The 13,090-nt window shown below is 44.6% G+C and overlaps 1 protein-coding gene across 1 annotated transcript in view; it reads left to right on the top strand.

The window, feature by feature from the left end:
* Positions 1 to 1,027: 1,027 nt before the first annotated feature.
* The window catches only part of NOL10 (nucleolar protein 10), a 226,040-nt gene continuing 213,977 nt past the window's right edge, over positions 1,028 to 13,090 (top strand). The window contains exons 1-3 of the mRNA XM_029595891.1: positions 1,028 to 1,203; positions 8,807 to 8,852; positions 9,267 to 9,365. Of these exons, the coding sequence (XP_029451751.1) occupies positions 1,138 to 1,203; positions 8,807 to 8,852; positions 9,267 to 9,365 (211 nt within the window). The 5' untranslated portion in view covers positions 1,028 to 1,137. The remainder of the gene's footprint in view (positions 1,204 to 8,806; positions 8,853 to 9,266; positions 9,366 to 13,090) is intronic.

Raw genomic sequence — 13,090 nt, 5'->3', positions numbered from 1 at the left:
GAAAGTCAGGCAACAAACAGAAGTTGGGTGTTTGTATTCGGACACAATATTCTAGAATATAAGAATATAAAATATGCCATACTGGGTCAGACCAAGTGTCCATCAAGCTCAGTTTCCTGTTTCCAACAGTAGCCAATCCAAGTCACAAGTACCTGACAAGTACAAACATTAAATAGATCCCATGCTACTAATGCCAGTAATAGCAGTGACTATTCCCTAAGTCAACTTGATTAATAGCAGTTAATGGATTTCTCCTCCAAGAACTTATCTTCTCATGAGGGACTTTGTCAAATGACTTCTGAAAATTCAAATACACCACATCTACCTGTTCACCTTTATCCACGTTTATTCACTCCTTCAAAAAAATGTAGATTTGTGATGCAAGACTTCCCTTGGGTAAATCCATGCTAGCTGTGTCCCATTAAATAATGTCTGTCTATATATTCTGTGATTTTATTATTTTAAATAGTTTCCATGATTTTTCCAGGCACTTGAGACAGGCTGACCTGTCGATAGGTTCCTGGATCACCTCTGGAGTCCTTTTAATATGTCAGGGTTACACTGGCCACCATCCAGTCTTCAGCTACAACGGATAATTTTAATGATAGGTTATTGAGTCAATAGGCTTGTCTTGATATTTGGCACAACTCATATTACATTTTATTCCCTGCCCTAGAATTTCTCTCGTTAAAGTGCTGCCATTTCCCAGTGGTGACAAAATTCTGAAATCGAATTCGAATTTGCTATAGAACTTCTATTTTACATTTAACTATAACATTTGTACTAAGTCTTTTTTTTTACTTTCAAAAAATATAAATATAACACTTCTTTCCCACTTGCTTTCCAAGCAAGCACTGCCTGTACTACACCGCCAAGCACATGAGAGCGGCTTCTGCCTTCCGGCGCGTTGCCAAGCACAGTATGGCCGCCGCCACCACCACCATACACATGGCCAGTCACAAGATGGCCGCACCGGAGACCCCGATTTCTTCTGAGTCTCCGCCTCTCGTTCCCCTTTGACCTGGAAGTGAAAGAGTGCGGCGGCGGCGGCGGCGGTGGTATGGGTTCACCTGTCGGCGTGGAGAGGTTTCTTTTTCTTTACCGGTAAACGTTACGCTCGCAGGAGCGCAGGTAGAGATGCAGATCTCCAACGTGAATGATGTGAAGATTTACAACCTGAGCTGTGGGAAGTCGCTACCTGAGGTTGGTGATGGGGGTGAGAGAGGAGGGGAGAGGGCTCAGTCGCACATGGGGAGGGGAGGGGCGGGGGGTCGATATTTGCTGAAAGCCTGGGACTCCAGGGCCTCGCTAGAAACCTTTTGGAAGGTGAAGAAGCCGGTGAATTAGGAAGTCACTGTGTGGCACGACTCCTCTCCACTATCGCCAGCAAACATGATGGGCACACTCATTTTAAAGAACAGAATCGGTGGTTGGAAATCAATTGCTTAATGCAGAAGTTCCCAAACGTGTCTACCGGTATTTGGGTTTTCAGTACTGTTGCCAGATTTGAAGTAGAAAGTTATCGTATGAGAGTACCTCAACACTATTGTATCTTATTTAAAAAAAAAAAAAATTCAGGTGGTATAAAAATGTAAAAATTTGCGTTCAGATATCTGGAGATGGAAACATGTTTCTGTGTATAAATATAGTGCTTCGTAAACACATTGAGAAACCTGCCTGATTGCTGCTACTCTGGTTGCAATCACTGGCTGCACAACAGTGAGCAATCACTGGCTGCACAGCAGTGAGCAAAAAAAGTAAAAACTAGATAAAAGAAAAACATGAATTTAAAACAAGGATAGGGAATTTTCACTCTTGACTCTTAAAAAATGTTGACTGGCATCTGTTTTATAAACACTTCTGCACCTCTGTGTAGAATAGCCAGGTGCTATTCTTCATGCAGGATTATCCAGGGATATTTTTTAAAGACATTCAGGCTGATGCTATATTGTTTGCTGAGCCTAGGATACAGGCTAACAAGCTGTTGGATGCGCTAGGCTAACACCCAGTGCAGTAAGAGGCTTAGTGGGTCCAAAATGTGCATCCAAACCAGCACGTAGCTAATGGTGTTCATCACATGTAAATATAGATGAGGCTATTAGCTATTACCCCACAATGCAGAAAATCACTGTGTGCCTGATGCACGATTTTAAAACGGAAAACTTAACGCCAGCTCTAGGGCTGGTTTTAAGTCTTAGGTACACCGAGCTGTCTAAAAAACACCCCCACAAAGCTACAAAAAAGCCCAAAATACTGGTTTTCTATGGTTCTTCTTATTTAGTATTGTCCCGATAGTTGTGCTAGGGACGCACAATTTATCCCTAGTGCGTCCTTTTTAGTGTGACCCCCTCATTCAAATAATGCATTGCACGCCCAGGAAAGCTGGCTGAGTGCATGTTAGGAGTGTGGGTGCTCAATCATGGTCACCCGTTTTATTACATCGCCCTGATTGTTCTGTTTTTACCATTTTCGTGAAGTTAAGGAGGTCTGGGCCAGGCACCTGATATGCTGAGTAGGGAGTTCCATGAGGTGGGGCAGCACATAAAAGGTCCTTTTTCTAGCAATTATGAGGTGCATGGTGATGCTATAGCAGGGTGAGAAATTGCAAAAAGACCTTGCAAAATGGGAGACTGGGCATGCGAATGGCAAATGAAATTTAATGTGGACAAGTGCATAGTGATGCACTTAGGGAAGAGTAACCAAATTATGGCTACACAATGGATATCCCATGGTATGTTTGGAATTGCCACTCAAGAAAAGGATCTAGGTGACATTGTTGAAAATACATTAAAATCTTCTGCTCAGTGTGTAGTAGCAGCAAAGAAAGCAAATAGAATGCTAGAGATTATTAGGAAAGGAATGGCAAATAAAACAGAGAATATTATGACTATCGCTCCATGGTGCAACCTCATCTTGAGAATTGTGTGCAGTTCTGGTCACCATATTTCAAAAAAGATAAAGCAGAATTAGAAAAGGTACAGAGAAGGGTGACCAAATTGATAAAGGGGATGGAACAATTCCCCTATGAAGAAAGGATAACGAGATTAGTACTCTAGCTTGGAGAAGAGAGCAGATATGATAGAGTTCTATAAAATGAATTGAATGGAACGAGTAAACATTAATCAGTTTGTGTTCAAAAAGTACAATGACCAGTGGACACACAATGAAGTTACTAGGTAATATATTTAAAACTAATAAGAGAAATTAGTTTTGTTTTTTTTTTACTCAATGCATAATTAAGCTCTGGAATTCGTTACCAGAGGATGTGGTGAAAGCTATTAGTGTAGTTGCATTTAAAAAAGGTCCAGCAAGTTCCTGGAGGAAAAGTCCATTAACCATTATTAAGGTAGAGTTGCAGAAATCTAATGTTTATTCTTGGGTTAAGCAGCTTGGAAATTATCTACCCCCTTGAGATCCTGCCAGATACTTGTGACCTGGATTGGCCACTGTTGGAAACAGGAATACTGGGCTTGATGGATCTTTGGTCTCACCCAATATGGCAAGTCTTATTGATCGAAGTGCCTGGTGAGGTTTTATAAGGGTTAGAAAACTGCTGAGGGTAGTTGGGGATCTGACCTTTGGATTTGTAGGAAGCTGAAATTGGTGCAACAAATTCAATTTAATTTAATATACTGCTCATAAAAGGTTTATCAGAGCAGTTTACAATAGAATTAACCATTAAATGCAATCAGTTTAAATAATACAGTAATTCAGCCTAATAAAACATAATAAAAGTAACAAAATACAAACCATTAAGTTCACCAAAAACAGATGGTGAACCAGTCGCAAAAACAAACTAACATTTAACATAAAACTTAATCAGCAATAAAATGTTGGGAGCCAGGGTGGACTTTACAGAATTGAGGTTATTCTATCAAATTTATGTGCATTTATTTATCATGCAAGTAGTAGCATTTTGGATAAGTTATAGGTGGTAGTGTAGAGAACAGGTATTTCCTACATTAGGCCATGCATGAGATTACAGTAGCTTGGACAGCTGTAGCAAAGGCCATATCGTATAATAATGAGTAGAGATGATGGAGCTTTCAAAGGTGGGGAAAAGGTCATTTTGGTTACCATTTGGACCAGGGCCTTGAATGATTAGTTTGAAGTCCAGAATGAAACCCAGGCTTTGGACTTTAGAGCTGAGGGTAAGAGTTGCTTCTCCTAGGGTTACTTCTGGGAGAGCATGGTCAGGGTCCTTTTCCCCAATCCATAGTATCTGTGGGTATTTAGCTTAAGGTTTTTCTTGTGCAGTTTTCTCTGTTTGGGTGAGGTGATGGTTTGTCTGATTTGTGCCTAGGGGAATTAGTAGGTGGATGTTGTCTGCGTAAGACTAGTGGGCGATGTGACAATCCCTGATAAGCTTGCCCAAGGGGGCTGGATATATATTGAAGAGTAGGTGAGAGAATGGAACCTCAGAGAACTCAACAGACAAGTGGGGTGCTCTGGAGAAAGCTTTTCCCATGGAGATAGTTTGGGTATGATCTTGGCTTAACATAGTGTGGTTTCAGTTCTGTACTGTGGCCTGAAACTTGACTGGAAAGGATCTAAGGAGTCTGAGGTGTGCCGGTGATATGTTAGAGTAGTGCAGCTTTTCCTAGCATGTAGTCAGCTGGACTAGGGACCAATGGGGTATATGCTCCCCTCTAGCAGATGGAAATGGAATCAGGTTTCAAAGCTGACGTCACCTTAGATACACCCCTGCAGTGACCTCAGCCCTTCAGTATCTCTCCATCTTCTAGCAAATGTGGATGTGCTTTCTTTATTGGGATCGCTGCACCCTTTAGAAGAAGAAATTCTACTTTTAAATTGGAGAAAGATTGAGCCCCGCTCTCCTGCGGTGATACTTAAAGGTCCCTCCCCCAGCTGAGAATTCCTGAGGTGATTTCCGAGAGCCCTCAGAGATGTGCCTTGGTCTGGTAACCGGTTCCTGGCGTGATCTTGCTTAGGTAGGGTATGTTAAACATGGGGCAGTAGTTTAGGTCATTGGGGGTTGAGGTTTGTCTTTTTTGGTCTCTTTCACAATAGCTTTCTTTAGGGTCTTTGGGACATTGGCTTCTGCTTAGTGAGGCATTTATTATGGTTTGCATATGGCATGATAGCCTGTGTATGGCTTGCTTGATTAGATGGGGAGGACAGGGCTCTTCTGAGAATGTGGTTATTCTGAGCGTAGTGGAGCAGGGAATCAATGTTGTCTTCTGATAGTGGACAGAAGGTGATCTGGTTTAGCGGAGAGGGCATTTGTGTTGATTGTTAGGAACTTTTATGCTGATTCTTTCACTGGTGCTTTCTTCAGTTTTCATTGGATCCATGTTATCTTGCCCATAAAGATTGTGGCTAGTTTGCTGCAGTGCACGTCGGTTGAGAAGTGGGAGGGTATAGAGTTTATGGTCCGGAGCAGTTCTCTAGGTGAGTTTTCTGCTTGATTGCTAGATTCTTTTGGCATCAGTGACTGCCATGCAATAGATTGTCTGGGGTCTTTTGCAGTGTTTTTTGTCTGTCTGTGATTTTGATTTCCGCCATTTTTGTTCCAGCTTCCTTCCAGTTGTTTTCAGCAGCTCCAGATCAAACCAGAGGACTGGTTTGGGGTTTTTCATGGTAATGGTTTTCCATGGTGTGATTTTGTCAATGGCTGTCTTGAGATTAGTGTTTCAGTTGTCCACCAGAGTGAAACCATGTTTCTGTACAAAACTGTTGCCTTTAATTGAGCCTTAACATTTACTTCTCAGTTTTTCATGCCTCTTTAAGCAATCTCTTTCCCAGAAAGAAGTTTGCCATACATTCAGTAAAGAAATAACAAACATATCACTTTAATTTCTGCCCACTCCCTCCCTTTGTCCCTGAGCTGGTGGGAAACAGCACAAGCTTGAGAACATGTTTTGAGACCCATTTGTTTGAGAGAGAGAAAATAACAGCTTTGTGTCCAAAATACTTGCTCAGGTGCATTGAGCTGGAAGCTTATTTTGTGAAGGAGCTGATAAGAGAAAAGGGATGTAAAACCAAGCAAGACTTTCCCTAGAAAAGGGAGACAAGGAGGCAACCTAAAATGAGAGGCATGTGTGGAAAGTTTTGGGAAAAGGTTGAGCAACAAATATATTTTCTTAAATTAGTAGAAATTTTGTCCTTGTTTAAAAGCTGTTTGTTGTGGGTGGGAGGCTGAGTGCATGCCTCTCATGGATGTGTGCTGGAGGAGCTGAAGCTTCTGCAGGGCCGGAGCCAAGAGACACTGCCTGCCCACATCTGAGCCCAGGATTTGACCTGCTACTCTGGGGCCAGCATAGCAGCCTCACGGTGAGGAGAACCCCCAATGGCAGCATCCTGCTGGAACACCGTGCATATGCACCGCCTGGCAGGGCTGCGGCCCTTACAAGGTGGGGGATGGAAACCACACGCTGCCACTGAGATGTTCTTCAGAAGCACGAGTAGAATAACTTCACAAAACCACCGATACCAGGCAGGCAAGTGTCACGAATTAGGAGGTCAGGACGTCGCTCCTGAGTTGCAAGCAGTTCACGAGCAGGCACGAGCAGGCACTGATGCTCAGGACACCAACTTGCCAGGCGGAAGGGATGCAGTTGACTGTGCTGATGACATGCCTCTCGCCAATGAATGAAGAAAAGATAGATAATGACCTAAGCAAGAAATGCTTATTTTAGCAACCATTCTGTTAATCACCCCTGAGTTACTAATACTGTCTTCTAATAGACACGATGTGACAAGTTTCCAGACTATGTGAACACATTTAATGATTCAGTGCTGATTGAAGTGTTTCTTAGACAGTTATCTACTTTTTGATCAGTCATTTCAAAAATTAAAACCTCTCTTATCTGCATCCTCGTTTTCCTCCACCTTGTTCTTTCATTTGCACAAATGAACTTTTTGCATCGCAGTGTAATTATTTTCCCTGAAGTTATTTCTTGATCCCTTTGAGCTGGTTGAAGATTGAATAATGGAATCATTGACATCGTCCTCTTTCTAAGTGTGTGGCATTGGACCATTTGTTTAAGTGACTGGAATGAATGTTTAGTTAAATTCCATTCTTCCTAACCTGATCATTATGCACAAATCACCCGATTCTTCTAAATCTAAAATATTGATGCATGCCCTTAGATTTGCAAAACCATCCTTGTTTTGAAAGGTGATGGCGATCAAAAAGCTTATTAAACAAGTTTTAAAATTTTGTTAACTGAACAGTCAAATACATTTTAAGACTTTTTTTTTTTAATTTTTGTACTGCAGAAAAAATGTCCCTAAAGCATCAGTTGTCTCTAGTTCAATCTGCAGGTGGAAGTTCATAAAAATCAATTTGCCTCCCTCCCATCTTGGGTACTGATCTTGTGAGGTCCCAGAAGTTGAGGGGGGATGGAACTTGCTGTGCTTGGATAGGAGATTTCTGTGGTACACTGGGGACTGCAGGAAGTACTTCAGTAAAAAGCTGCCTTTGAGTGATCAAGGTCTTCAAGGGATTCAGTGAATGCTCGAGAATCAGCCTTACCTCCAGGACTGGGAAAAACTCTAGGTGCTAGATAATCTGGATGCCTAAAATTCAACATTTGCCACCAGCTTGGACAGAAATGCCGATGCAGTGGTCCAGGATCGAGGAGAGGCTGGAAAGGAGACACTGAGGTTGGGCGGGTGGAGTAGCTGCAGGAGGGAAAGAAACTGGGGAGTAAAGATGGAAGGGGAAAGCATCTGGAGGGAGAGAAGAAAAGGAAAATAAGCTGAAAGAAGGGAAGAGCAAAAGCTCTAAATAGGAAAAGTATAAAATAAGCACTCAAAAGAGAAAACAAAAGAAATGAACAGTATAGGTGCAAAAAATAGGCAAAAGTGAATGAAAACCATTTCCTTGGCTCTTAAAAACTGATTAGCGCCCAAATGTTCTAAATGGTTTTCTATCCCACCCTCCATGGGCATGTATGCACTCGAGAGAGCAGGTGCTGAACCCCAGCATGGAGTGAGGAGCGGAGCAGTAGTAAACTCTCATTCAAGTCTATCAGCTTTTGTGGACAGGCGACAGCACGGGTCCACCACTGCGAGTCATTTGGAGGAGTCCTGCTGCCATTATGTGGCTGGTAGACACTGTCCCACCAACCCGCAGTATACACAAGAGCAGGACTGCTTCTGCGTGTCTCCCTGGTGCCTCTTTTTCTCCTCTTCCTTCCTCAGACGTTCCTGCAGGAGAGGATGAGATGCAGAATCACTGGGATAGGTGGCAGCAGCTCTTTTATCAAGGCTGCCTCTGTTGCTGTCTTCGGTGAAAACTTGTGAGGGGGAGGATTGAAGGGAGTGTGTAAGAAAGGAACAGAGAAGAGGCGGGGATGACATGAGAGAGACAAAAGAATGATGGGACAGGGGAAAGCCTGAGAGGGGGGAGGGGAAAGGAAACAGCAGGAGTTTGGGGAACGAGACCCAGTACAGGTGTGAGAGAGCAGAGAAGCAGAAATGGAGTGTGTGGCATTTACTGAATCCTTTGCTTTGAATTTTGCTGCATGTCACTTGCATAAACAGAAAAATATAAGATCAGAATCAAGGGGGCCTAGCTCATCTGCCCATCCCTGATGCAAGGCCACAGAACAGACTTGATCTCGGGCATTACCTTCATATTCTTGCTCTAAGGATCCTCTCTGCTTGTCCCAGGCTTTCTTCTATTCTGTTATGGTTTTGGTCTCCTACTGTGCACCCTGGAATTCTTTCAGCCCTCACCATCACCTTGTCACACTGCTTTGCTACCTTGAGATCACCAAACCTAAATAACCCAACCAGCACCTTTAGGTTTGTTATATTTTATTTCTTTTTCTTTCAGTGGCTTTCTGATAGAAAGAAGAGAGCTTTACAAAAGCAAGATGTTGGTAAGTTGGCCTGGCTCGTCATGTCTGTTGAAAATGTGCAGAGGACATTGTACACTGTCCGCAGGCATTGGGCACAGGGTCACGGCTCGAATGAGCCCAAGTTTGAAACTCGAGAGCAGCAGCACCAGTCATCGGGCTCCAGTCCTACTTACTGACAGTTTGGTGATCTTTTAAAAGCATTTAGAATTCAATTACCTGAAACACCCCCCCCCCCCCTTAAAACAAATATCCAAGTTAAAAGTAAATCTTTCCTTCACTGATCCCGTACTTAGATTAGTAAGAGAAAATTGGCTTACTGGCTTTGCAGTTTTTCAGAGCTTGTGTTAGGAACTTTACATTTCTACTTGTGTTAGAACACTGAAGTTGTCTCTTTATAGAATTTGTTGATTGCTTTTTTTTTTTTTTTTTTAATAGATGTTCGGAGAAGAATTGAACTTATTCAGGACTTTGACATGCCCACGGTTAGCACAAACCTTAAGGTGTCAAGGAATGGACAGTATATCCTTGCAGCTGGTAACTATATTTGACCCTTGTTTGGACATTCTATACCGAAGGGGCAAGCGGAACGCACTGGAAGGCTTTGAAGAGCCAGTCTGCACATGTTTAAACAAACACCCGTTTTAGCACAGGCGCCTACTCTGGCTCTGTTTTACGCTGTCGCTGCTATATGTCATGCAGTTCTGACTTTTCATGAACACCTCAGTTTGCCTAGCCTGGCTTTGTGCATGTCATCTTGTGTCTTCCGTTTTTAAATTCATACTGCAGGTACCATAATACAATAGACAAGCAGCATCAAAACGTCAGGACTAGCCTCCCTCCAGAAAATTGGGTCATTTGGCATCTCTGGTGGCTCAACAATGGAGAAATTACTTACCTGATAATTTCGTTTTCCTTAGTGTAGACAGATGGACTCAGGACCAATGGGTATTGTGCTGTCCTGATAGCAGATGGAAGACGGAGTCAGATTTCAAAGCTGATGTCCGCCTACATATACCCGTGCAGCATGCTTAGCTCTTCAGTATTCTCAAAGCCAGTGTGGATATGTTGCTTGATACTTGATTACACTTGAGTATACTTGATTAACTTTGAACAGGTTCAACTGATTATATATATATAGAATATTTTGGCACTGGAGACCGCCGATGCGCTGAAACAATAAACGCCGACATCTAGGTAACTGTGGGTGTCTTAACATAAAAGTAGGCCGAGGCTTACCCGTACAGTCTCGAGATTGATATCTGAGCTTCTCTATTTCTGGAGCAGCCGTGGGCGGGATGCTGAGTCCATCTGTCTACACTAAGGAAAACTAAATTATCAGGTAAGTAATTTCTCCATTTCCTAGTGTGTAGCCAGATGGACTCAGGACCAATGGGATGCACAAAAGCTACACCCCTACTGGGTGGGAGGCTGCCCATGGCCCACTTAGTGCTGCCCTTGCGAAGGCTGTATCCTCCCTGGCCTGGACATCCAGACAGTAGAACCTGGAGAAGGTGTGTAGGGAGGACCATGTCGCCGCCCGACAGATCTCGGCTGGCGAAAGCAGCCTGGTTTCAGCCCAGGAGACTGCCTGGGCCCTTGTTAGAATGCGCCTTGACCTGTAGAGGTAATGGTTTTCCTACCTCTGTGTAGGCAGCATTAACAACTTTGATCTAATGGGCTATGGTCGCCTTCGATGCTGCTTCCCCTTGTTCCTTCCCGCTGTGAAGAATGAACAGGTGATCAGTTTTGCACAAGGATTCTGATCTCTTGAGGTATCAGACTAGGATTCTGCCGACATTCAGGTGGCGAAGGAGGCGTGAGTTTTCCGAATCTCTGTGTTCATCTGGTGATGGTAAGGATATGGACTGGTTCATATGAAACTAGGAAACCACTTTCGGAAGGAAGGATGGTACCATACGCAGCTGTATTGTGCCTGGGGGAACCTGAGGAACAGTTCACGACAGGATAATGCTTGAAGTTCGGAGATGCGCTGAGCTGAGCATATTGCGATCAAGAATGCAGTCTTTAAGGTCAAGAGGCATAGAGACAGGCCGCTTGTTGGTCTGAAGGACTCCCCTGCTAGGAAGTCTAGTACTAGGTTGAAGTTCCATAGAGGCACCAGCCACTTTAGAGGTGGCCGAAGTTGTTTAACTCCTTTCAGGAAGCAAGACACATCAGGATGAGTTGATAGTCTGATGCTGTCCACTTGGGACCTGAAACAGGCCAGTGCAGTGACTTGAACCTTGAGGGAGTTGAGAGACAACCCCTTCTGAATGCTGTCCTCTAGGAATTCTAGGATCGTGGGAATCTTGGCTGTCCTCGGAAGGAGAGCGCGGTCTTCACACCAGGCTTCAAATACTCTCCAGATCCATATGTAAGACACAGATGTGGAGAACTTGCGTGCTCTGAGCAGGGTGTCGATCACGGCTTTTGAGTAGCCGTGCTTCTTTAGGTTAGTCCTCTCAAGGGCCATACCGTAAGAGAATCGAGCCTGGTCTTCATGGGAGATCGTTCCCTGCTGAAGAATGTTCCTGTATGGTGGTAGACGAGGCGGATTCCCCGCCAATAGTCTTCGCATGTTCACGGACCATGGCCTTCTTGGCCATTCCGGGGCAACTAGTAGGACTAGTCCCCTATGGTGCTCTATCAGTAGCGGCCAGGGTGGGAAAGCCAGTTCTGGATGAGAGCGTCGATTCCTTGAGACTGTGGTTCTTGTCTGCGGCTGAAGAATCTGGGGACTTGGACATTGTGATGAGTTGTGAGGAGGTCCATGGTTGGGGGACCCCATCGATTCACTATCATCTGGAAGGCTGTGTCCGCCAGTGACCATTCCCCCGGGTCTAGGCTCTCTCTGCTGAGAATCTGCTGAGATGTTGTCTTTTCTCGCGATGTGGGAGGCCAAAATCCCTTGCAGGTTTGTTTCTGCCCACTCCATGAGAGGGTCTATTTCCAGAGACACCTGGAGGTTGATGTAGGCCACGGTTGTTGCGTTGTCCGACATGACTCTGACAGACTTGCCTCTGAGTCTGTGTCTGAATCGCAGGCAGCCTAGTTTGACCGCTCGAGCTTCCAGGCGGTTTATGTTCCATTCCATCTCTTCTTTGTTCCATTGTCCCTGGGCTGTTAGTTCCTGACAGTGGGCTCCTTGCAGACTCGTGTCCGTGATGAGCAAGATCCACTTCGGTGCGGATAGGTTTACGCCTCTGCTTAGATGTTCTTGTAGCCACCATTGAAGCTGATGCCGAACCTCTGTCGATATCTGGAGGCACGAATTGAGTAGTTCTGGGACACTGGATTCCATCGTGACAATAGGGAGCGTTGTAGTGGACGCATATGGGCCCTTGCCCACGAACAACTTCCAGAGTTGAGGTCATGAGGCCGAGGACTTGAAGGTAGTCCCATACCTTGGGGCAAACAGAGTTCAACAGGTTTCGCAATTGACTCATCAGTTTCTTTCTCCTTGGAGGGGGAAGGTAGACGTTGTCCAGCTTGGTATCGAACCGCACTCCCAGGTATTCTAGTGACTGGGAGGGCTGTAGGCAGCTCTTGGCTGTGTTCACGACCCACTCGAGCTCTTGTAGTAAGTTCATGACTCTGGTTGTCGTGTGGCGACTCTCCTCCGGAGACTTTGCTCTGATCAGCCAATCGTCCAAGTAAGGATGTACCAGAACTCCTTCTTTCCTCAGTGCCGCCGCTACTACCACCATAATTTTGGTGAAGGTTCTGGGAGCGGTGGCTAGTCCAAAGGGTAGAACTTGAAATTGGTAATGATTGCCCAGTATCCTGATGGACCGGGATGTGAAGGTAGGCTTTGGATAAGTCCAGGGAGGTTAATTCTCCTGGTTGCACTGCCATTATAACGGAGCGTAGGGTTTCCATGCAGAAGTGTGGTACCTTCAGGTAATGGTTGACGGCCTTGAGGTCCAGGATGGGTCAGAATGTTCCTTCTTTCTTGGGAACAATAAAATAGATGGAATAGTGACCAGTATTTTGTTGAGACATAGGCACCGGAGTTATTGCCTTCAGGCTGAGTAGTCTTGCTAGCGTGGTTTCCACTGCCAGTCTCTTGGAGTGGGTGGCACGGTGATCTCATAAATTTGTCTGGGGGGATGCTTTGGAATTCCAGGGCATACCCCTCTTGAATGATAGGACCCACTTGTCCGAATTTACTTTGACCCATCTTTGGTAGAAGAGGGTAAGTCTGCCCCCTATGTCTTCTTCCTGTGGATGGGTCTGCGTCTTCTCATTGTGGGGCACGG

This window comes from Rhinatrema bivittatum, chromosome 3 (genome assembly GCF_901001135.1).
Source record: "Rhinatrema bivittatum chromosome 3, aRhiBiv1.1, whole genome shotgun sequence".
Lineage (NCBI taxonomy): Eukaryota > Metazoa > Chordata > Amphibia > Gymnophiona > Rhinatrematidae > Rhinatrema > Rhinatrema bivittatum.
Note: the sequence above shows the minus strand (reverse complement) of the source record. Positions and strands in the feature narration are given on the sequence as shown.